At 50.0% G+C, this 27084-nt stretch overlaps 1 protein-coding gene across 1 annotated transcript in view; it reads right to left on the reverse strand.

The window, feature by feature from the left end:
* Window positions 1-300: 300 nt before the first annotated feature.
* PGR (progesterone receptor) overlaps window positions 301-27084 on the reverse strand; it is a 169616-nt gene continuing 142832 nt past the window's right edge. Inside the window, exon 8 of the mRNA XM_069759186.1 lies at window positions 301-749. Within this exon, the coding sequence (XP_069615287.1) occupies window positions 594-749 (156 nt within the window). The 3' untranslated portion in view covers window positions 301-593. The remainder of the gene's footprint in view (window positions 750-27084) is intronic.

Genomic DNA, 27084 nt, shown 5'->3' on the forward strand with positions numbered 1-27084 from the left:
GATTTCAGAGAATATCAACTCTGTTTCTCCTGGACTCTTGTTACAAGTAAGTACATCTAGTTGGCACAGTCTGAGGAAGCCTGGCATGTGAGTACATCAATCATACAGTTATCTAAGGGATTGATGCTAAATATTTAGAGACTCATACTGCCTTGAAGAGTCAGAATAGATTCCCTTTAAATGAATTGCAATTCAGCTTGGCTTCCATGTATTATAATTGTGGTGATTGGTAGGAAGCTCATGGCCCTTATGCCCGGGAAGGCCCAGACTAATCTGCCATAAAAAGCTGTAACAATAGCTGGATGTTGTATCTTTTTAATGTGTCAGGTTCACTTTACATACAGTTTAAGCAAAGAACATTGTACTTGTAACTAATGCGACATATAAAGATATCAGTGGGCGATGACTGTATGTGTAGTCGGTGGGAAAATAACAAAACCAGACCGAGTGAAATCCTTGGCCAGAGAGGTTTATTTGCTCACTCTTCTGCCGATCTTTAGTGCTTTAAAGACTGTAATGAATCGTGATGTGACCGGAATCACCACAAATAACTTTTGCAATTGTAAAATAAATAAATCAGCGATGGGAAACTATCACTTTTTGTGAAAGACCAGTGGCTTTACCATCCCGGCCAGGATCTTGGGTAGTTGTGCAGATATCACTTCTGTCATCATCTCTGGGAACTCCACACTCAGCGTTCGGGACTGGAGGAAGGTGTTGAGACAATAGAGATGGAGCTGCTTCACCAGCTGTTTTTGGTGAAATAAAACCATAGGTTAATGTACAGCAGGACCCCCATGGATAAATTCTGGTTAAAATATACCTTGCTAAAGGGTGCCTGTCACTTACCATAAATGTGTGATGTAAATGCCGCTGTTCTCCTGAATCCAGCGATCTTTTTCTTTTCTTCCTGCACCTCTCCGTTCCGGAGATATGGCCCCATTTTCCCTGTAAATCAATCCAGTCTTTTTTTGCCAAGGAGGCGTGGTTCTAAACTCTTCTCTGTGGGAGTTCTCTTGAGGCTCTTGCCCACTTGGCTAACAAGATTAGATTTATATACAGCGAATAGGAGGCCATATGTCAGAAACAGAGGAGCACAGGAAGAAAAGAAAAACATCGCCAAATGTAGGAGAATGGGGGCATTTACAAACAGGTTCAAAAAATAACATTTATGGCCAGTGACAGGTCCTCTTTAAAGGGATTAATAAGTATCTGGAGGATTTTTTTTTAAGAAATAGCGCCTCTCCTGTCTATAGTCTGTGTTGCTAGTGCAGCCCATTCCACATGAAGTGAATTGAAGGGAGCTGCAATGCCAAAAAATGGACAAGAGTGGGGATGTTTCTTAACAAAAAAAAATCCTTGACAACCCCTTTAATATAAAGATGATCATTAAGTTATACACAAAGGCAACTGCATTGCTGTCTAGGTTAGGGTTGTCATAGACTCATTCTTTTTACTATGGGCATATGCACAAACAGGGAGGTAGTTGCGAACTACCTTCTTGTTGTGCCAAGCACCTATCTCTGCCTGCACAGACCGCTCCTTCCGGCAATTCAGCGTCTTCAGCAGATGTCATGTCAACAGAGCATCTGTTTTGTCTTCCACTTTGCTCTGTTGATGGGGCATGACTGCCGACTTCATGCTGAATGACACATGGCTCCCCGCAGTTAGGCAGCGGGAAGCCAGCTGTCAATCAACATAACGGCAGTCACATGCTGTCGACAGAGCAGCTTAGAAGAGGAAGGCTGCTCTGTTGACCTGGAGCAGCTGAATTGCTGGCAGCGGCGGTCAATGACCGCTCTGATCCGGCGACGGGTAGAATAAGCAGATAGTTAGCAACTACCTTCCTTTTTAGTTTTTAGGCCCACAGTTAAAAAAAAAAAGAACCTGATAAACCCTTTAATGTTCCCATCACCATTCGACAGTTCATTGAGAGAATAAACTCACATATAAAATTGATTACGTTTGTGCATGCATTACATCACTTAACTTCTATTATTCAACAATCACAGCCTGTATTATACTTCAGAGCTGCATTCACAATTCTGCAGGCATCAAAGGTGAAATTTCCGAGCATTGATTGCTGGCTCAATGTCTGCATACAGATTTAGCTTGTGATTTGCACTTCATGTGCGGACATTCTAGGAGTTCAGCTAATCTGTTAGGAGGTGATGAAGCCTGATTACAAACATGTTGACTGGACTCGTATTCGTTCATTAAAAAGTCCCATCTATCATAAATTCAATAAGTGGTACCCACCTGGAGATAATTTCAGATTAATAGGGAAACGGATGATAGAATGTGAATAAAAATGTAACTATTACTATTTTATTTTTTTGGCACTGTATCCTGGAAATTATGCTCAGGTGAGACTGCTAATTGAGTTATAGTCTTATGCCCAAATATGTATATTAACATATGCAGCTATTAGTTTATGCCTTGACATATAAGCCCAGATTCAGTCCACCTAAGGCTACGTTCACATTAGCGTCGCGTCGCTGTTGCGTCGGCGACGCAGCGGCGACGCAGCGGCGACGCGCCCCTATGTTTAACATAGGGGACGCGTGCGTCTTTTTGCACGCGTTTTCCGACACGTGCGTCGTTTTAGACGCTAGCGTAGGACGCAAGAAAACGCTACAAGTTGCATTTTTCTTGCGTCCGATTTCGTCAAAAAATGACGCACGCGTCGCAAAACGCGCACATTTTTGCGCGCGTTTGCGCGCGTTTTTCCGTGCGTCGCGCGTTGCGTCGCCGACGCAGGGCGGCGCAACGCTAGTGTGAACGTAGCCTAAGCCACATGTATGAGCATGTAGGTCATAGAAACCTGAATCAAATGATATCTTGATATCTGGAATCCGATCGATGGTACCTGAGATATCCACGTTTTTTGAATATGTAAATTAGCTGAAAATATCTCTAGTGAAGATCCGCCTCTGGAACAGAGATCTTTTCATCTGATTTGCATATAAGAAAAAAACGTGGATTTCTCAGGAATCATTCTTTCGATTACAGATATCAAGGTGTCATTTTATTCAGGTTCCTATGATCTACATGCCCATATAAATGGCTTAGGAGTAGTGTTGAGCGATACCTTCCGATATCCAGAAGTATCGGTATCGGATTGGATCGGCCGATATCCAAAAAATATCGGATATCGCCGATACCGATACCCATGCAAGTCAATGGGACACAAATATCAGAATGTAAATAAGCCCTTTCTGTCCTTCTACATCCTGTTCCGGAGGGGGGGGAAGAGTGTGGGCAGTGTGTGGGCGGACACTGTGAGTGTCTGTGTGTGCGGGTGGGGTCTGTGCGGGCCTGCCGGGGGTATGTCCGGGCCTGCCGGGCCTCTGTGCGGCGTGCCGGGGCTCTGTGCAGCGGGCGAGGCTCTGTGCGGCGTGCCGGGGCTCTGTGTGGCGTGCGGGGCTCTGTGCGGCGTGCCGGGGCTCTGTGCGGTGTGCGGGGCTCTGTGCGTGTGTGCCTGGGCTCTGTGCGGCGTGCCGGGGCTCTGTGCGGCGTGTTGGGGCTCTGTGTGGCGTGCGGGGCTCTGCGCGGCGTGCGGGGCTCTGTGCGGTGTGCGGGGCTCTGTGCATGTGTGCCGGGGCTCTGTGCGGTGTGCGGGGCTCTGTGCATGTGTGCCGGGGCTCTGTGCGGTGTGCGGGGCTCTGTGCGTGTGTGCCTGGGCTCTGGGCGGCGTGCCGGGGCTCTGTGCGGCGTGTTGGGGCTCTGTGCGGCGTGCGGGGCTCTGTGCGGGGCTCTGTGCGGCGTGCGGGGCTCTGTGCATGTGTGCCGGGGCTCTGTGCAGCATGTCAGGGCTCTGTGCAGCGTGCCGGGGCTCTGTGCGGCGTGCCGGGTCTCTGTGCATGCGTGCCGGGGCTCTGTGCAGCATACCAGGGCTCTGTGCGGCGTGCGGGGCTCTGTGCAGCGTGCGGGGCTCTGTGCGGTGTGCCGGGGCTCTGTGCAGCATGCCGGGGCTCTGTGCGTGTGTGCCGGGGCTCTGTGCGGCGTGCGGGGCTCTGTGCGTGTGTGCCGGGGTTCTGTGCGGCGTGCTGGGGCTCTGTGCGGCGTGCGGGGCTCTGTGCGTGTTAATCCAATAGTAATAAAGGGTTAATAAAACACACAGACATTAGGAAAAAAGTATTTTAATATCTTCATTTAACCATACTTACCATACTTCAGGGCTGTGTGCGGTGTGCGGGGCTCTGTGCGTGTGTGCCTGGGCTCTGTGCGGCGTGCGGGGCTCTGTGCGGCGTGTTGGGGCTCTGTGCGGCGTGCGGGGCTCTGTGCAGCGTGCGGGGCTCTGTGCAGTGTGCGGGGCTCTGTGCATGTGTGCCGGGGCTCTGTGCGGTGTGCTGGGCTCTGTGCGGCGTGCCGGGGCTCTGTGCGGCGTGTTGGGGCTCTGTGCGGCGTGCGGGGCTCTGTGTGGCGTGCGGGGCTCTGTGCATGTGTGCCGGGGCTCTGTGCAGCATGTCAGGGCTCTGTGCAGCGTGCCGGGGCTCTGTGCGGCGTGCCGGGGCTCTGTGCATGCGTGCCGGGGCTCTGTGCAGCATGCCGGGGCTCTGTGCGGCGTGCGGGGCTCTGTGCGTGCGGGGCTCTGCGCGTGCGTGCCGGGGCTCTGTGGGGCGTGCCGGGGCTCTGTGCGGCGTGCCGGGGCTCTGTGCGGCGTGCCGGGGCTCTGTGCGGCGTGCGGGGCTCTGTGCGGTGTGCCTGGGCTCTGTGCAGCATGCTGGGGCTCTGTGCGTGTGTGCCGGGGCTCTGTGCAGCATGTCAGGGCTCTGTGCAGCGTGCCGGGGCTCTGTGCGGCGTGCCGGGTCTCTGTGCATGCGTGCCGGGGCTCTGTGCAGCATGCCGGGGCTCTGTGCGGCGTGCGGGGCTCTGTGCAGCGTGCGGGGCTCTGTGCGGTGTGCCGGGGCTCTGTGCAGCATGCCGGGGCTCTGTGCGTGTGTGCCGGGGCTCTGTGCGGCGTGCGGGGCTCTGTGCGTGTGTGCCGGGGTTCTGTGCGGCGTGCTGGGGCTCTGTGCGGCGTGCGGGGCTCTGTGCGTGTTAATCCAATAGTAATAAAGGGTTAATAAAACACACAGACATTAGGAAAAAAGTATTTTAATATCTTCATTTAACCATACTTACCATACTTCAGGGCTGTGTGCGGTGTGCGGGGCTCTGTGCGTGTGTGCCTGGGCTCTGTGCGGCGTGCGGGGCTCTGTGCGGCGTGTTGGGGCTCTGTGCGGCGTGCGGGGCTCTGTGCAGCGTGCGGGGCTCTGTGCAGTGTGCGGGGCTCTGTGCATGTGTGCCGGGGCTCTGTGCGGTGTGCTGGGCTCTGTGCGGCGTGCCGGGGCTCTGTGCGGCGTGTTGGGGCTCTGTGCGGCGTGCGGGGCTCTGTGTGGCGTGCGAGGCTCTGTGCATGTGTGCCGGGGCTCTGTGCAGCATGTCAGGGCTCTGTGCAGCATGCCGGGGCTCTGTGCGGCGTGCCGGGGCTCTGTGCATGCGTGCCGGGGCTCTGTGCAGCATGCCGGGGCTCTGTGCGGCGTGCGGGGCTCTGTGCGTGCGGGGCTCTGCGCGTGCGTGCCGGGGCTCTGTGGGGCGTGCCGGGGCTCTGTGCGGCGTGCCGGGGCTCTGTGCGGCGTGCCGGGGCTCTGTGCGGCGTGCGGGGCTCTGTGCGGTGTGCCTGGGCTCTGTGCAGCATGCTGGGGCTCTGTGCGTGTGTGCCGGGGCTCTGTGCGGCGTGCGGGGCTCTGTGTGTGCGTGCCGGGGCTCTGTGGGGCGTGCCGGGGCTCTGTGCGGCGTGCTGGTGCTCTGTGCGTGTGTGCCTGGGCTCTATGCGGCATGCCGGGGCTCTGTGCGGCGTGTTGGGGCTCTGTGCGGCGTGCGGGGCTGTGTGCGGCGTGCGGGGCTCTGTGCATGTGTGCCGGGGCTCTGTGCAGCATGTCAGGGCTCTGTGCAGCGTGCCGGGGCTCTGTGCGGCGTGCCGGGGCTCTGTGCATGCGTGCCGGGGCTCTGTGCAGCATGCCGGGGCTCTGTGCGGCGTGCGGGGCTCTGTGCGGTGTGCCGGGGCTCTGTGCGGCGTGTCGGGACTCTTTGCAGCGTGCAGGGCTCTGTGCGTGGGTGCCGGGGCTCTGTGGGGCGTGCCGGGGCTCTGTGCGGCGTGCCGGGGCTCTGTGCGGCGTGCGGGGCTCTGTGCAGCGTGCGGGGCTCTGTGCGGTGTGCCGGGGCTCTGTGCAGCATGCCGGGGCTCTGTGCGTGTGTGCCGGGGCTCTGTGCGGCGTGCGGGGCTCTGTGCGTGTGTGCCGGGGTTCTGTGCGGCGTGCTGGGGCTCTGTGCGGCGTGCGGGGCTCTGTGCGTGTTAATAGTAATAAAGGGTTAATAAAACACACACACATTAGGAAAAAAGTATTTTAATATCTTCATTTAACCATACTTACCATACTTCAGCGCCTGCAAAAAAACGTAAACTAATAAACCGTATATTACCTGTCCGCCGTAGTCTAATTAATAACGATTGTCCCACGATGATCTCCCCTATAGAACAGTGACATCGGGTGATGTCACTGCTCTATAGGACCTTCAGTGACACACTGACAGGAGACAATGGCTCCTGCAGTGCATCACTGAGGTTACCTTAGGACAAAATCTCACTTTATGGCAATTGCTGCGTGGAAAATTTCTCATACAGCAATGCCAAAAGTGAGACTAGGGACTATTTTTTTTTTACAGTGGCAGAGGAATACAGTGCGGAAGGATACAGTGGGGAAAAAAAGTATTTAGTCAGTCAGCAATAGTGCAAGTTCCACCACTTAAAAAGATGAGAGGCGTCTGTAATTTACATCATAGGTAGACCTCAACTATGGGAGACAAACTGAGAGAAAAAAATCCAGAAAATCACATTGTCTGTTTTTTTAACAATTTATTTGCATATTATGGTGGAAAATAAGTATTTGGTCAGAAACAAACAATCAAGATTTCTGGCTCTCACAGACCTGTAACTTCTTCTTTAAGAGTATCCTCTTTCCTCCACTCATTACCTGTAGTAATGGCACCTGTTTAAACTTGTTATCAGTATAAAAAGACACCTGTGCACACCCTCAAACAGTCTGACCCCAAACTCCACTATGGTGAAGACCAAAGAGCTGTCAAAGGACACCAGAAACAAAATTGTAGCCCTGCACCAGGCTGGGAAGACTGAATCTGCAATAGCCAACCAGCTTGAAGTGAAGAAATCAACAGTGGGAGCAATAATTAGAAAATGGAAGACATACAAGACCACTGATAATCTCCCTCGATCTAGGGCTCCACGCAAAATCCCACCCTGTGGGGTCAGAATGATCACAAGAACGGTGAGCAAAAATCCCAGAACCACGCGGGGGGACCTAGTGAATGAACTGCAGAGAGCTTGGACCAATGTAACAAGGCCTACCATAAGTAACACACTACGCCACCATGGACTCAGATCCTGCAGTGCCAGACGTGTCCCACTGCTTAAGCCAGTACATGTCCGGGCCCGTCTGAAGTTTGCTAGAGAGCATTTGGATGATCCAGAGGAGTTTTGGGAGAATGTCCTATGGTCTGATGAAACCAAAGTAGAACTGTTTGGTAGAAACACAACTTGTCGTGTTTGGAGGAAAAATAATACTGAGTTGCATCCATCAAACACCATACCTACTGTAAAGCATGGTGGTGGAAACATCATGCTTTGGGGCTGTTTCTCTGCAAAGGGGCCAGGACGACTGATCCGGGTACATGAAAGAATGAATGGGGCCATGTATTGTGAGATTTTGAGTGCAAACCTCCTTCCATCAGCAAGGGCATTGAAGATGAAACGTGGCTGGGTCTTTCAACATGACAATGATCCAAAGCACACCGCCAGGGCAACGAATCAATATCACCATTACACACTGAACGGGAAACCACTGGGTAAATCTGACAGGGAGAAGGACTTGGGGATCCTAGTTAATGATAAACTTACCTGGAGCAGCCAGTGCCAGGCAGCAGCTGCCAAGGCAAACAGGATCATGGGGTGCATTAAAAGAGGTCTGGATACACATGATGAGAGCATTATACTGCCTCTGTACAAATCCCTAGTTAGACCGCACATGGAGTACTGTGTCCAGTTTTGGGCACCGGTGCTCAGGAAGGATATAATGGAACTAGAGAGAGTACAAAGGAGGGCAACAAAATTAATAAAGGGGATGGGAGAACTACAATACCCAGATAGATTAGCGAAATTAGGATTATTTAGTCTAGAAAAAAGACGACTGAGGGGCGATCTAATAACCATGTATAAGTATATAAGGGGACAATACAAATATCTCGCTGAGGATCTGTTTATACCAAGGAAGGTGACGGGCACAAGGGGGCATTCTTTGCGTCTGGAGGAGAGAAGGTTTTTCCACCAACATAGAAGAGGATTCTTTACTGTTAGGGCAGTGAGAATCTGGAATTGCTTGCCTGAGGAGGTGGTGATGGCGAACTCAGTCGAGGGGTTCAAGAGAGGCCTGGATGTCTTCCTGGAGCAGAACAATATTGTATCATACAATTATTAGGTTCTGTAGAAGGACGTAGATCTGGGGATTTATTATGATGGAATATAGGCTGAACTGGATGGACAAATGTCTTTTTTCGGCCTTACTAACTATGTTACTATGTTACTATGTATGAAGGAGTGGCTTCGTAAGAAGCATTTCAAGGTCCTGGAGTGGCCTAGCCAGTCTCCAGATCTCAACCCTATAGAAAACCTTTGGAGGGAGTTGAAAGTCCGTGTTGCCAAGCGAAAAGCCAAAAACATCACTGCTCTAGAGGAGATCTGCATGGAGGAATGGGCCAACATACCAACAACAGTGTGTGGCAACCTTGTGAAGACTTAAAGAAAACGTTTAACCTCTGTCATTGCCAACAATGGATATATTACAAAGTATTGAGATGAAATTTTGTTTCTGACCAAATACTTATTTTCCACCATAATATGCAAACAAATTGTTAAAAAAACAGACAATGTGATTTTCTGGATTTTTTTTTCTCAGTTTGTCTCCCATAGTTGAGGTCTACCTATGATGTAAATTACAGACGCCTTTCATCTTTTTAAGTGGTGGAACTTGCACTATTGCTGACTGACTAAATACTTTTTTGCCCCACTGTACCTTCCTCCCGTCATTATGTTCCTGGAGCCCCTGGAGAGCGGTCGCATCAGCTGATGCTGCCGTTCTCTACCGGACATCGTCATGGAACACTCGTGGATTTCTGCGGACAGGAAGTATATTGGTTCTTTGTTATTTTCATATTTTTTACAGATGACACTGGCTTCGGGGAACAAAGTGACAAGTAATGGTGAGTATGTACTCTATGTTTAATGTACTGTATGTCTGTATGTATGTATTGTATGTAGAATGTATGTATGTAGCATGTATGTAGCATGCATGTTTTTTTGTGTTTTTTTCATTTAACACATTAGTGGATGATGGGACTACTACTGTCCCATCATTGACTAATGTGTCAATCACTGTCACTGTAGTAGGCATCGTCCGATGGGACTTGTAGTCCCATCGGACGATGCCTGCACACAGGCACAGAGCCCCGCTTGCCGCACAGAGCCCCGGCACGCCGCACAGAGCCTGGCACGCCGCACAGAGCCCGGCACGCCGCACAGAGCCCCGGCACGCCGCACAGAGCCCCGACACACACGCACAGAGCCCCAGCACACCGCTCAGACCCCCCCACGGTCACGTACAGACCCCGCCTGCACACACACACGCAGTCTCCGCCCACGCACCGCTCACACTCCATTATAGTGCATCATTGCACTACAGGAACTTCTGATTCCGGTATCCGATATCGCAAAAGTATCGGAACTTGGTATCGGAATTCCGATACAGCGAATATCGGCCGATACCCGATATTTGAAGTATCGGAAGGGGTTGATTCTACTGACAGATGCCCTTTAAAGCAAACAAAATTGCCAGATAGAGACAGGATCCAAAGTCTATTTTATAAATTATCATTTGGCTATCATTAGAGTAGTGTAGAGGAAAAGCAAAAATGATATTCCTTGTGCATAGATCTGCTGGCTAATTATTGTCAAAATATAAGTCAGCATTCAGCCAGTTATCGTTGTATTCCCAATTTAGGTACGTTGTGAACGCATCTTCTAATTGATGATTAATGTTGCAGAGCTGTGTATTACACCCAATGCTAATGGCTGGCAGTATTAAAAGCCATAGGCTCTGTATGCTGTTCCTCGATGGATCCATGCCTACATTAGGTCAGGGCAGGGTAGTCCCAACACGGGTTTCGCCATCATTGCCGACTTCTACTAGGGGCGGCAAAACGCACCTTCACTGAGAGTACACTTACAACGTGCTTTATACAACGTGCTTGATAACATCATTATCACACTGAAAGTTCATGTCTATTTACAATGAATGATAGGACGCTGGTAGCGTATTTTTCATACTGCGTGGTTGCTGATATAACGCCGTTGATTCTTAACTGCTGTATGGGGACTGAATATGCGCACAAGGTGCTCTCATCTGTTATTAGCCCTATGCAGGATACCATATGATAATATAGATATTTGGGCATAAGGTTATAGCTCGACTAGCAGTCTCATCTGAGCATAACTGCCAGGCTACATTGCAAAAAAACTAAAATTTTAACAAGTGCACTCATACTTATTTTTTAATATTTTAATCTATTAATAAACATTACATTTTATTCACATTCTATCATCCCTTTCCCAAATAATCTGAACTTTTATTTATCCATCGGCTCTCAACAATGGATCAGTTACAAACATGAAAAAAAACGAGGATGGAAAACTGAAGGACCCTTGCTTTTCTCACTTGATAAAGATGTCGGCACAGTGTTGAAACGCTGGTAATAGAGCTTCACATCTCCACATCACATCCACAGTGGTGACAGAGCTTCACATGTCTCCACATCACATCCACATTGGTGACAGAGCTCCACATGTCTCCACATCACACCCTGTGTAGTGATGGAGCTTCACATGTCTCCACATCACATCCACAGTGGTGATAGAGCTTCACATGTCTCCACATCACATCCACAGTGGTGATAGAGCTTCACATGTCCTCACATCACATCCACAGTGGTGATAGAGCTTCACATGTCTCCACCTCACATCCACAGTGGTGATAGAGCTTCACATGTCTCCACCTCACATCCACAGTGGTGATAGAGCTTCACATGTCTCCACCTCACATCCACAGTGGTGATAGAGCTTCACATGTCTCCACAATACATCCACAGTGGTGATAGAGCTTCACATGTCTCCACATCACATCCACAGTGGTGATAGAGCTCCACATGTCTCCACATCACATCCACAGTGGTGATAGAGCTTCACATGTCTCCACCTCACATCCACAGTGGTGATAGAGCTTCACATGTCTCCACATCACATCCACAGTGGTGATAGAGCTTCACGTCTCCACATCACATCCACAGTGGTGATAGAGCTTCACATGTCTCCACATCACATCCACAGTGGTGATAGAGCTCCACATGTCTCCACATCACATCCACAGTGGTGATAGAGCTTCACATGTCTCCACCTCACATCCACAGTGGTGATAGAGCTTCACGTCTCCACATCACATCCACAGTGGTGATAGAGCTTCACATGTCCCCACATCACATCCACAGTGGTGATAGAGCTTCACACGTCTCCACATCACATCCACAGTGGTGATAGAGCTTCACGTCTCCACATCACATCCACAGTGGTGATAGAGCTTCTCATGTCTCCACATCACATCCACAGTGGTGATAGAGCTTCACGTCTCCACATCACATCCACAGTGGTGATAGAGCTCCACATGTCTCCACATCACATCCACAGTGGTGATAGAGCTTCACATGTCTCCACATCACATCCACAGTGGTGATAGAGCATCACATGTCTCCACATCACATCCACAGTGGTGATAGAGCTCCATATGTCTCCACATCACATCCACAGTGGTGACAGAGCTTCACATGTCTCCACATCACATCCACAGTGGAGATAGAGCATCACATGTCTCCACATCACATCCACAGTGGTGATAGAGCTTCACATGTCTCCACATCACATCCTCTGTAGTGATAGAGCTTCACATGTCTCCACCTCACATCCACAGTGGTGTTAGAGCTTCACATGTCTAAACATCACATCCACAGTGGTGATAGAGCTTCACATGCCTCAACATCACATCCTCTGTAGTGATAGAGCTTCACATGTCTCCACATCACATCCACAGTGGTGACAGAGCTCCACATGTCTCCACATCACATCCTCTGTAGTGAGAGAGCTTCACATGTCTCCACATCACATCCACAGTGGTGATAGAGCTCCACATGCCTCCACATCACATCCACAGTGGTGATAGAGCTGCATGCAGCGCCCCAGAGACCTGGTCTTGCAGTAGTATCGCTCTGCCACTAAGGGGAGTGATGGTACGTCTGATGGCACTAAAGGAGTTCATCTGACCAGGTATCACCAGCACACATTACACTTCACACTCCGGCCACTAGGGGGAGCAAAAGGTTTTATTTATTAGGCCACTCCTCACACTGGTAAAACTAGGGGTTGCATAGGAAGTTAGACAGAAGCTGACTGGGTTTTGTTCAGGCAACATCCCGTGGCAGGAGGTGTTGCGGGGGAAGATTCAGAGGGGTCCCTGCCGGGCGTGGGAACCTGGCAGGCACCTAGCGACAAGGATAGAACGTTACGGAGCCGCACCTGCGCTACCTGCGGCAGCATCCAAAGAAAGGATACGAAGCGAAGGATATTGTGGACAGTGAGAAACGAGATCAAAGCACAAAGGAGAGCCAGTAGGAGTCGTGCCCAGAGAACGGCAACATCCTACTGACGCGCGTAGCCGGTGCCCGGAACACCGAGGAAGTAACTGACTTTATGCCTTACTTCAAATACCGCAGGACAGTTAATTATAGGTTGGCTGTCTACCTTACATCACCTAAGCAGACATAGGGGGCAACACGTGGAGAAGGGCATCTCTAGGGTCCCGAAAGAGCTCCGAGCCTTCCCGTCAAATGGGTGCATCCTAGCCATAACAAACCTGGGGGACGGAGAATAGGAAGAACTAGAAAGAACTGGAACGAACGAGAACAGAAGCTGTGAGGACTATCCTGAATGCTCAGCAGGGAAGCACTACAACACACAGGCGCTAGTGGTAGGCCACGATTTCCACCTGCAAAGGGAACTCTGGATGTGCCTTCGGACCGGCCGGTCTCAGACAGCCCTGTTAACCGTGCTCTGGATTGAGGATCCTGAAGCCTTCAGTAAAGAGGTAAAGAGACTGCAACCTTGTGTCCTCGTTATTGACTGCACCTCACACCATCGCCATCTACATTATCGGGAAGCCCTGGGGACACACTTCACCTGTGGGAAGGTATACCATCTAGCTGCCATAACATCACCCCAGTGGACCCCAAGCAGCGTCGGTCTCACTGGCCGAATACCACAGGTGGCGTCACTAAACCTTGACAAACTACCATCACCCCTTTTATTGGACGCCCCTTTGCAGGGTCACGGACTGGGTCCAGCCAACATGACAACCCCAGAACTGAGACAGAGAGGACCGGTACCGAGTAACCTGTGGCCCTGTGTCTGGGGGCGCTCCAACTTGGCGTCACGAACAGGATCGTACTTAAGCCTGAAGGATCAGGTCATGTGTGCCTTGGAACTGTGATTGAAACGTGTTTGAACTGTGATTTATTGCAAAGACTGTGTATTGCTATTTGCCGCCAAGATTCCCGCCAAAACCGCCGCCATTGCCGCGCCACGAGGAGCGCAGGAGAAGGAGGGCGAGACATGGGCAGAGACTGCCAAAGAGGCGCCAAAAGCGAAGACCGCCCTCTCCATCTACAGCTACAGGATGAGGAGCTCAGGAATGCAGGAGCTCAAACCCCAGAAAATGGAGGAGCAGCGTGTGTGTACCACCGTAGATCAAGGAGCAGAGATGATGACCAGCGGGTGCCAGAGCGACGACGGAGTGACTCGGGATCGTCCATGCTCACCGGAGGCGAACCACAGCCTGCCGCTGCTGGAGGTGCCAGACCACCCGACTCCAGACGTGGGGCCGGCGACGGCGAAGAAACGGAAGTCGGAGCTGTGCAAGAAGATCGCACAGGGAGAACCGTGGTCAGAGCCGCAGCAGACTCCAGTGTCGTCGTCAGCGGAGTCGATCGACATCGGTGGAATTACATCAGACGCAGGTACCAAAAGCGACCCTGCCCCACCGACCGATCCAGCTCCAGCGACCGCTCCCCATCCCATCTATAACCGGTCTCCTGCTGTCGAAATCGTGGTAGCCACCCTTTACGCCATGAAGGAGATACTGCCCCCGCTACCGACATCGATGGGTGAACCGTTAGACCTGAGTCCCGAGGGGGTGATCTTTGAATGGGATGCTCCGAGGATTCAACCAGATGGGTCCAGACAGGAGGGCTCCTAAGTCGTCGGGCTCACCTGGGAACAGTATAGACAATGCTTAATATCACAATGGAAAGACCGGGAACGAGCCGAACAGACCGCCCGACCAGAGGTGCAAATGTTCCCCTGCAACTGCTGCCCTGAGAGAGCAGTGAAACGAGGGATAGTATTAGCCTTTCACCCGAGAAGGGGCTGCGGCTTTATACAGGAGCCAGGGCTGCCGACTTAAGTTTTTGTGACTAGCTGTAACGTGGAGGCCCAGTTCCACAGCGTACCCCCTACTCGACTCTTGTACAGGGGGGACCATGTGACCTACACCCGCCACTGGAGTGAGCGGGGATGGTATGCCAAGAGAGTCAGACGATGTGAGCCTGTGGTAGCGCCATCTACTGTCACAACTGAAACTAATGACGGTATCCTGCCGATCCCTGAACCCGCGGGACCCAGTACTACTACTCCTGCATGTAGCGTCCTGCAGGGCGGAGGCTGCCTCTGACCCTGCCGTCCATACCCAGACCACTAATGACGTGATTGTGCCTAAGAGACAACTCAAAGACGTCCACACGGCATCAGATGAGAGCGCGGATCCAGACCTTCCCCGGCCAGGAAGTGTTCACTTCCGACTGATGTCGTGTCACCTATTATAGTAACAAACCTCGAAACCCCAACAGATTTTATATAGTTATTTAACTGTTTCCTGCTTTTGCTGCGTTAAACCCGTCCAGGGTTATTTCTTAAAGGGATCCCTTTGTTGACCCGGGATTCCTATTGTTTTATATCTTTCCTATTTTTCAACAAGTTCATCATTGTTAAAGGACTGCTGAATCATGGACAGTGAATGATTCAAAAACTGCTTTGTAAATAGTTTGCACCTTCTTAAAGGTGCCCTCTACTGGTTTTACAAAAGAAGGAAGACTTTGCGAAGAGACTGTTTTGAATACAGCACAGAAGGTCTTGCTTTCTAACGGACTTGCAGACAGAGAGAAAATGCACTACCTCAAAGAGACTTGGTTTCCTCTTAAAGGGAATGTTCGCATGTTGCACTTGAGTATAATGTTGCCTTAGGAAAGTTAAAAATTGTAATAATGTTGAGATTTAGGAAAAGTTAATAATGTTGCTAAAGATTGAGGACTGGAAAAGTTGGAAGCCGAATTTCAACGCAGTGAACCCGTAGAGGTTAGAGAGTCCTCCTGAGAACCATAGGAAGATGGTTAGTTACGTTAACAGAAGAGCAGATGACAGTAGGCCCAGACAAGGAGCAGGGCGGCCCTGCATTTGTGAAGTTAGAAAAAGTTAAGTTTGCCTTGTAGTATTTTATAGTAAGCCTTTAGTGGGTTCAGCCTATACGCCCTTAAAGGAGAAGTTAAATTATTGTTCAAGCATTTGCACTTAGTAGAATACCCGGCTGGGTAATAGGAATTATTTATAGTCTGTAAGAGTAGAATGTTATTTAAAATATTTAAACTTGTTTTTGTTTGTAACGTTCAAGTGTTCTCATCTCCCATAAAGGGAAGCATTGTTATATTTATTTGTTCCTTGTATTTCAAAAATTTGCATGCCTTTTGCTAACATGTATTGTTGTTCTTCTTCCCAGTCCAGTAGTACTGGATTTAACCGGGGGGGAGTGCAGCACCCCAGAGACCTGGTCGTTGCAGTAATATCGTTCTGCCACTAAGGGGAGTGATGGTACGTCTGATGGCACTAAAGGAGTTCATCTGACCAGGTATCACCAGCACACATTACACTTCACTCTCCAGCCACTAGGGGGAGCAAAAGGTTTTATTTATTAGGCCACTCCTCACATTGGTAAAACTAGGGGTTGGATAGGAAGTTAGACAGAAGCTGACTGGGTTTTGTTCAGGCAACATCCCGTGGCAGGGGGTGTTGCGGGTTAAGATTCAGGGGGGTCCCTGCCGGGCGAGGGAACCTGGCAGGCACCTAGCGACAAGGATAGAACGTTACGGAGCCGCGCCTGCGCTATCTGCGGCGGCATCCAAAGAAAGGACACGAAGCGAAGGATATTGTGGACAGTGAGAAACGAGATCAAAGCACAAAGGACAGCCAATAGGAGTCGCGCCCGGAGAACGGCAACATCCTACTGAGGCGTGTAGCCAGTGCCCGGAACACCGAGGAAGTAACTGACTTTATGCCTTACTTCAAATACCGCAGGACAGTTAATTATAGGTTGGCTGTCTACCTTACATCATCTAAGCAGACATAGGGGGCAACGCGTGGAGAGGGGCATCTCTAGGGTCCCGGAAGAGCTCCGAGCCTTCCCGTCAAACGGGTGTGTCCTAGCCATAACAAACCTGGGGGACGGAGAATAGAAAGAACTAGAAAGAACTGGAACGAAAGAGAGCAGAAGTTGTGAGGACTATCCCGAATGCTCAGCAGGGAAGCACTACAACACACAGGCGCTAGTGGTAGGCCATGATTTCCACCTGCAAAGGGAACTCTGGATGTGCCTTCGGACCGGCCGGTCTCAGACAGCCCTGTTAACCGTGCTCTGGATTGAGGATCCTGAAGATTCAGTAAAGAGGTAAAGAGACTGCAACCTTGTGTCCTCGTTATTGACTGCACCTCACATCATCGCCATCTACATTATCGGGAAGCGCTGGGGACACACTTCACCTGTTGGAAGGTATACCATCTAGCTGCCATAACATCACCCCAGTGGACCCCAAGCAGCGTCGGTCTCACTGGCCGAATACCACAGGTGGCGTCACGAAACCATGACAAACTACCATCACCCCTTTTATTGGACGCCCCTTAGCAGGGTCACGGACCAGGTCCAGCCACCGTGACAACCCCAGAACTGAGACAGAGAGGACCGGTACCGAGTAACCTGTGGCCCTGTGTCTGGGGGCGCTCCACTCCACATGTCTCCACATCACATCCACAGTCGTGATAGAGCTGCACGTCTCCACATCACATCCACAGTCGTGATAGAGCTGCACGTCTCCACATAACATCCACAGTGGTGACAGAGCTCCACATGTCCCCACATCACATCCACAGTGGAAATAGAGCATCACATGTCTCCATATGACATCCACAGTGGTGACAGAGCATCACATGTCTCCACATCACATTCACAGTGGTGATAGAGCTTCACATGTCTCCGCATCACATCCACAGTGGTGATAAAGCTTCATATGTCTCCACCTCACATCCACAGTGGTGATAGAGCTTCACATGTCTCCACATCACATCCACAGTGGTGACAGAGCCTCACATGTCCCCACATCACATCCACAGTGATGATAGAGCTTCACATGTCTCCGCATCACATCCACAGTGGTGTTAGAGCTTCACATGTCTCCACATCACATCCACAGTGGTGATAGAGCTTCACATGTCTCCACATCACATCCACAGTGGTGATAGAGCTTCACATGTCTCCACATCACATCCACAGTGGTGTTAGAGCTTCACATGTCTCCACATCACATCCACAGTGGTGATAGAGCATCACATGTCTCCACATCACATCCACAGTGGTGACAGAGCTTCACATGTCTCCACATCACATCCACAGTGGTGATAGAGCTTCACATGTCTCCACATCACATCCACAGTGGTGTTAGAGCTTCACATGTCTCCACATCACATCCACAGTGGTGATAGAGCATCACATGTCTCCACATCACATCCACAGTGGTGACAGAGCTTCACATGTCTCCACATCACATCCACAGTGGTGATAGAGCATCACATGTCTCCACATCACATCCACAGTGGTGATAGAGCTTCACATGTCTCCACATCACATCCACAGTGGTGATAGAGCTTCACATGTCTCCACATCACATCCACAGTGGTGACAGAGCCTCACATGTCTCCACATTACATCCTCTGTGATGATAGAGCTCCACATGTCCCCACATCACATCCACAGTGGTGATAGAGCTTCACATGTCTCCACATCACATCCACAGTGGTGATAGAGCTTCACATGTCCTCACATCACATCCACAGTGGTGATAGAGCATCACATGTCCCCACATCACATCCACAGTGGTGATAGAGCTTCACATGTCCTCACATCACATCCACAGTGGTGATAGAGCATCACATGTCCCCACATCACATCCACAGTGGTGATAGAGCATCACATGTCCCCACATCACATCCACAGTGGTGATAGAGCTTCACATGTCTCCACATCACATCCACAGTGGTGATAGAGCTTCACATGTCCCCACATCACATCCACAGTGGTGATAGAGCCTCACATGTCTCCACATCACATCCTCTTTGGTGATAGAGCTTCACATGTCTCCACATCACATCCACAGTGGTGATAGAGCATCACATGTCTCCACATCACATCCACAGTGGTAATAGAGCTTCACATGTCTCCACATCACATCAACAGTGGTGATAGAGCTTCACGTGTCTCCACATCACATCCACAGTGGTGATAGAGCTTCACATGTCTCCACATCACATCCACAGTGGTGATAGAGCGTCACATGTCCCCACATCACATCCACAGTGGTGACAGAGCATCACATGTCCCCACATCACATCCACAGTGGTGATAGAGCTTCACATGTCCTCACATCACATCCACAGTGGTGATAGAGCATCACATGTCCCCACATCACATCCACAGTGGTGATAGAGCATCACGTGTCTCCACCTCACATCCACAGTGGTGATAGAGCATCACGTGTCTCCACCTCACATCTACAGTGGTGATAGAGCTTCACATGTCCCCACATCACATCCAGAGTGGTGATAGAGCTTCACATGTCCTCACATCACATCCACAGTGGTGATAGAGCATCACATGTCCCCACATCACATCCACAGTGGTGATAGAGCATCACATGTCCCCACATCACATCCACAGTGGTGATAGAGCTTCACATGTCTCCACATCACATCCACAGTGGTGATAGAGCTTCACATGTCTCCACATCACATCCACAGTGGTGATAGAGCATCACATGTCTCCACATCACATCCACAGTGGTAATAGAGCTTCACATGTCTCCACATCATATCCACAGTGGTGATAGAGCTTCACGTGTCTCCACATCACATCCACAGTGGTGATAGAGCTTCACATGTCTCCACATCACATCCACAGTGGTGATAGAGCGTCACATGTCCCCACATCACATCCACAGTGGTGACAGAGCATCACATGTCCCCACATCACATCCACAGTGGTGATAGAGCTTCACATGTCTCCACATCACATCCACAGTGGTGACAGAGCCTCACATGTCTCCACATCACATCCACAGTGGTGATAGAGCTTCACATGTCTCCACATCACATCCACAGTGGTGATAGAGCGTCACATGTCTCCACATCACATCCACAGTGGTGATAGAGCTTCACATGTCTCCACATCACATCCACAGTGGTGACAGAGCCTCACACGTCTCCACATCACATCCACAGTGGTGTTAGAGCATCACATGTCTCCACATCACATCCACAGTGGTGATAGAGCGTCACATGTCTCCACATCACATCCACAGTGGTGATAGAGCTTCACATGTCTCCACATCACATCCACAGTGGTGATAGAGCATCAAATGTCTCCACATCACATCCACAGTGGTGACAGAGCATCACATGTCTCCACATCACATCCACAGTGGTGATAGAGCATCACATGTCCCCACATCACATCCACAGTGGTGACAGAGCATCACATGTCCCCACATCACATCCACAGTGGTGATAGAGCTTCACGTGTCTCCACATCACATCCACAGTGGTGATAGAGCTTCACATGTCTCCACATCACATCCACAGTGGTGATAGAGCGTCACATGTCCCCACATCACATCCACAGTGGTGACAGAGCATCACATGTCCCCACATCACATCCACAGTGGTGATAGAGCTTCACATGTCTCCACATCACATCCACAGTGGTGACAGAGCCTCACATGTCTCCACATCACATCCACAGTGGTGATAGAGCTTCACATGTCTCCACATCACATCCACAGTGGTGATAGAGCGTCACATGTCTCCACATCACATCCACAGTGGTGATAGAGCTTCACATGTCTCCACATCACATCCACAGTGGTGACAGAGCCTCACACGTCTCCACATCACATCCACAGTGGTGTTAGAGCATCACATGTCTCCACATCACATCCACAGTGGTGATAGAGCGTCACATGTCTCCACATCACATCCACAGTGGTGATAGAGCTTCACATGTCTCCACATCACATCCACAGTGGTGATAGAGCATCAAATGTCTCCACATCACATCCACAGTGGTGACAGAGCATCACATGTCTCCACATCACATCCACAGTGGTGATAGAGCATCACATGTCCCCACATCACATCCACAGTGGTGACAGAGCATCACATGTCCCCACATCACATCCACAGTGGTGATAGAGCTTCACATGTCCCCACATCACATCCACAGTGGTGATAGAGCTTCACATGTCCCCACATCACATCCACAGTGGTGTTAGAGCATCACATGTCCCCACATCACATCCACAGTGGTGATAGAGCTTCACATGTCTCCACATCACATCCACAGTGGTGACAGAGCATCACATGTCCCCACATCACATCCACAGTGGTGACAGAGCATCACATGTCCCCACATCACATCCACAGTGGTGATAGAGCGTCACATGTCTCCACATCACATCCACAGTGGTGATAGAGCATCACATGTCCCCACATCACATCCACAGTGGTGACAGAGCATCACATGTCTCCACATCACATCCACAGTGGTGACAGAGCATCACATGTCTCCACATCACATCCACAGTGGTGATAGAGCATCACATGTCTCCACATCACATCCACAGTGGTGATAGAGCGTCACATGTCTCCACATCACATCCACAGTGGTGATAGAGCTTCACATGTCTCCACATCACATCCACAGTGATGATAGAGCTCCACATGTCTCCACATCACATCCACAGTGGTGATAGAGCATCACATGTCCCCACATCACATCCACAGTGGTGATAGAGCATCACATGTCTCCACATCACATCCACAGTGGTGATAGAGCATCACATGTCTCCACATCACATCCACAGTGGTGATAGAGCATCACGTGTCTCCACATCACATCCACAGTGGTGATAGAGCGTCGCATGACCCCACATCACATCCACAGTGGTGATAGAGCTTCACATGTCTCCACATCACATCCACAGTGGTGATAGAGCATCACATGTCCCCACATCACATCCACAGTGGTGACAGAGCTTCACATGTCTTCACATCACATCCACAGTGGTGATAGAGCTTCACATGTCCCCACATCACATCCACAGTGGTGATAGAGCATCACATGTCTCCACATCACATCCACAGTGGTGATAGAGCATCACGTGTCTCCACATCACATCCACAGTGGTGATAGAGCTTCACATGTCTCCACATCACATCCATAGTGGTGATAGAGCATCACATGTCCCCACATCACATCCACAGTGGTGATAGAGCTTCACATGTCTCCACAATACATCCACAGTGGTGATAGAGCTTCACATGTCCCCACATCACATCGACAGTGGTGATAGAGCTTCACATGTCTCCACAATACATCCACAGTGGTGATAGAGCTTCACATGTCTCCACATCACATCCACAGTGGTGATAGAGCATCACATGTCCCCACATCACATCCACAGTGGTGATAGAGCTTCACATGTCCCCACATCACATCCACAGTGGTGATAGAGCGTCACATGTCTCCACATCACATCCACAGTGGTGATAGAGCATCACATGTCCCCACATCACATCCACAGTGGTGACAGAGCATCACATGTCTCCACATCACATCCACAGTGGTGACAGAGCATCACATGTCTCCACATCACATCCACAGTGGTGATAGAGCATCACATGTCTCCACATCACATCCACAGTGGTGATAGAGCGTCACATGTCTCCACATCACATCCACAGTGGTGATAGAGCTTCACATGTCTCCACATCACATCCACAGTGATGATAGAGCTCCACATGTCTCCACATCACATCCACAGTGGTGATAGAGCATCACATGTCCCCACATCACATCCACAGTGGTGATAGAGCATCACATGTCTCCACATCACATCCACAGTGGTGATAGAGCATCACATGTCTCCACATCACATCCACAGTGGTGATAGAGCATCACGTGTCTCCACATCACATCCACAGTGGTGATAGAGCGTCGCATGACCCCACATCACATCCACAGTGGTGATAGAGCTTCACATGTCTCCACATCACATCCACAGTGGTGATAGAGCATCACATGTCCCCACATCACATCCACAGTGGTGACAGAGCTTCACATGTCTTCACATCACATCCACAGTGGTGACAGAGCATCACATGTCTCCACAATACATCCACAGTGGTGATAGAGCATCACGTGTCTCCACATCACATCCACAGTGGTGATAGAGCTTCACATGTCTCCACATCACATCCACAGTGGTGATAGAGCATCACATGTCCCCACATCACATCCACAGTGGTGATAGAGCTTCACATGTCTCCACAATACATCCACAGTGGTGATAGAGCTTCACATGTCCCCACATCACATCCACAGTGGTGATAGAGCTTCACATGTCTCCACAATACATCCACAGTGGTGATAGAGCTTCACATGTCTCCACATCACATCCACAGTGGTGATAGAGCATCACATGTCCCCACATCACATCCACAGTGGTGATAGAGCTTCACATGTCCCCACATCACATCCACAGTGGTAATAGAGCTTCACATGTCTCCACAATACATCCACAGTGGTGATAGAGCTTCACATGTCTCCACATCACATCCACAGTGGTGATAGAGCTTCACATGTCCCCACATCACATCCACAGTGGTGATAGAGCATCACATGTCTCCACATCACATCCACAGTGGTGATAGAGCATCACGTGTCTCCACATCACATCCACAGTGGTGATAGAGCTTCACATGTCTCCACATCACATCCACAGTGGTGATAGAGCATCACATGTCCCCACATCACATCCACAGTGGTGATAGAGCTTCACATGTCTCCACAATACATCCACAGTGGTGATAGAGCTTCACATGTCCCCACATCACATCCACAGTGGTGATAGAGCTTCACATGTCTCCACAATACATCCACAGTGGTGATAGAGCTTCACATGTCTCCACATCACATCCACAGTGGTGATAGAGCATCACATGTCCCCACATCACATCCACAGTGGTAATAGAGCTTCACATGTCTCCACAATACATCCACAGTGGTGATAGAGCTTCACATGTCTCCACATCACATCCACAGTGGTGATAGAGCATCACATGTCCCCACATCACATCCACAGTGGTGACAGAGCTTCACATGTCTCCACATCACATCCACAGTGGTGATAGAGCTTCACATGTCTCCACATCACATCCACAGTGGTGATAGAGCATCACATGTCCCCACATCACATCCACAGTGGTGATAGAGCTTCACATGTCCCCACATCACATCCACAGTGGTAATAGAGCTTCACATGTCTCCATAATACATCCACAGTGGTGATAGAGCTTCACATGTCTCCACATCACATCCACAGTGGTGATAGAGCATCACATGTCCCCACATCACATCCACAGTGGTGACAGAGCATCACATGTCTCCACATCACATCCACAGTGGTGATAGAGCATCACATGTCCCCACATCACATCCACAGTGGTGACAGAGCATCACATGTCCCCACATCACATCCACAGTGGTGATAGAGCTTCACATGTCCCCACATCACATCCACAGTGGTGATAGAGCTTCACATGTCCCCACATCACATCCACAGTGGTGTTAGAGCATCACATGTCCCCACATCACATCCACAGTGGTGATAGAGCTTCACATGTCTCCACATCACATCTACAGTGGTGATAGAGCTTCACATGTCTCCACATCACATCCACAGTGGTGACAGAGCATCACATGTCCCCACATCACATCCACAGTGGTGACAGAGCATCACATGTCCCCACATCACATCCACAGTGGTGATAGAGCATCACATGTCTCCACATCACATCCACAGTGGTGATAGAGCATCACATGTCCCCACATCACATCCACAGTGGTGACAGAGCATCACATGTCTCCACATCACATCCACAGTGGTGACAGAGCATCACATGTCTCCACATCACATCCACAGTGGTGATAGAGCATCACATGTCTCCACATCACATCCACAGTGGTGATAGAGCGTCACATGTCTCCACATCACATCCACAGTGGTGATAGAGCTTCACATGTCTCCACATCACATCCACAGTGATGATAGAGCTCCACATGTCTCCACATCACATCCACAGTGGTGATAGAGCATCACATGTCCCCACATCACATCCACAGTGGTGATAGAGCATCACATGTCTCCACATCACATCCACAGTGGTGATAGAGCATCACATGTCTCCACATCACATCCACAGTGGTGATAGAGCATCACGTGTCTCCACATCACATCCACAGTGGTGATAGAGCGTCGCATGACCCCACATCACATCCACAGTGGTGATAGAGCTTCACATGTCTCCACATCACATCCACAGTGGTGATAGAGCATCACATGTCCCCACATCACATCCACAGTGGTGACAGAGCTTCACATGTCTTCACATCACATCCACAGTGGTGATAGAGCTTCACATGTCCCCACATCACATCCACAGTGGTGATAGAGCATCACATGTCTCCACATCACATCCACAGTGGTGATAGAGCATCACGTGTCTCCACATCACATCCACAGTGGTGATAGAGCTTCACATGTCTCCACATCACATCCACAGTGGTGATAGAGCATCACATGTCCCCACATCACATCCACAGTGGTGATAGAGCTTCACATGTCTCCACAATACATCCACAGTGGTGATAGAGCTTCACATGTCCCCACATCACATCCACAGTGGTGATAGAGCTTCACATGTCTCCACAATACATCCACAGTGGTGATAGAGCTTCACATGTCTCCACATCACATCCACAGTGGTGATAGAGCATCACATGTCCCCACATCACATCCACAGTGGTGATAGAGCTTCACATGTCCCCACATCACATCCACAGTGGTGATAGAGCGTCACATGTCTCCACATCACATCCACAGTGGTGATAGAGCATCACATGTCCCCACATCACATCCACAGTGGTGACAGAGCATCACATGTCTCCACATCACATCCACAGTGGTGACAGAGCATCACATGTCTCCACATCACATCCACAGTGGTGATAGAGCATCACATGTCTCCACATCACATCCACAGTGGTGATAGAGCGTCACATGTCTCCACATCACATCCACAGTGGTGATAGAGCTTCACATGTCTCCACATCACATCCACAGTGATGATAGAGCTCCACATGTCTCCACATCACATCCACAGTGGTGATAGAGCATCACATGTCCCCACATCACATCCACAGTGGTGATAGAGCATCACATGTCTCCACATCACATCCACAGTGGTGATAGAGCATCACGTGTCTCCACATCACATCCACAGTGGTGATAGAGCGTCGCATGACCCCACATCACATCCACAGTGGTGATAGAGCTTCACATGTCTCCACATCACATCCACAGTGGTGATAGAGCATCACATGTCCCCACATCACATCCACAGTGGTGACAGAGCTTCACATGTCTTCACATCACATCCACAGTGGTGACAGAGCATCACATGTCTCCACAATACATCCACAGTGGTGATAGAGCATCACGTGTCTCCACATCACATCCACAGTGGTGATAGAGCTTCACATGTCTCCACATCACATCCACAGTGGTGATAGAGCATCACATGTCCCCACATCACATCCACAGTGGTGATAGAGCTTCACATGTCTCCACAATACATCCACAGTGGTGATAGAGCTTCACATGTCCCCACATCACATCCACAGTGGTGATAGAGCTTCACATGTCTCCACAATACATCCACAGTGGTGATAGAGCTTCACATGTCTCCACATCACATCCACAGTGGTGATAGAGCATCACATGTCCCCACATCACATCCACAGTGGTGATAGAGCTTCACATGTCCCCACATCACATCCACAGTGGTAATAGAGCTTAACATGTCTCCACAATACATCCACAGTGGTGATAGAGCTTCACATGTCTCCACATCACATCCACAGTGGTGATAGAGCTTCACATGTCCCCACATCACATCCACAGTGGTGATAGAGCATCACATGTCTCCACATCACATCCACAGTGGTGATAGAGCATCACGTGTCTCCACATCACATCCACAGTGGTGATAGAGCTTCACATGTCTCCACATCACATCCACAGTGGTGATAGAGCATCACATGTCCCCACATCACATCCACAGTGGTGATAGAGCTTCACATGTCTCCACAATACATCCACAGTGGTGACAGAGCATCACATGTCCCCACATCACATCCACAGTGGTGATAGAGCATCACATGTCCCCACATCACATCCACAGTGGTGATAGAGCTTCACATGTCTCCACATCACATCCACAGTGGTGATAGAGCATCACATGTCCCCACATCACATCCACAGTGGTGATAGAGCTTCACATGTCTCCACAATACATCCACAGTGGTGATAGAGCTTCACATG

This window comes from Ranitomeya imitator, chromosome 3 (genome assembly GCF_032444005.1).
Source record: "Ranitomeya imitator isolate aRanImi1 chromosome 3, aRanImi1.pri, whole genome shotgun sequence".
Classification (NCBI taxonomy): domain Eukaryota; kingdom Metazoa; phylum Chordata; class Amphibia; order Anura; family Dendrobatidae; genus Ranitomeya; species Ranitomeya imitator.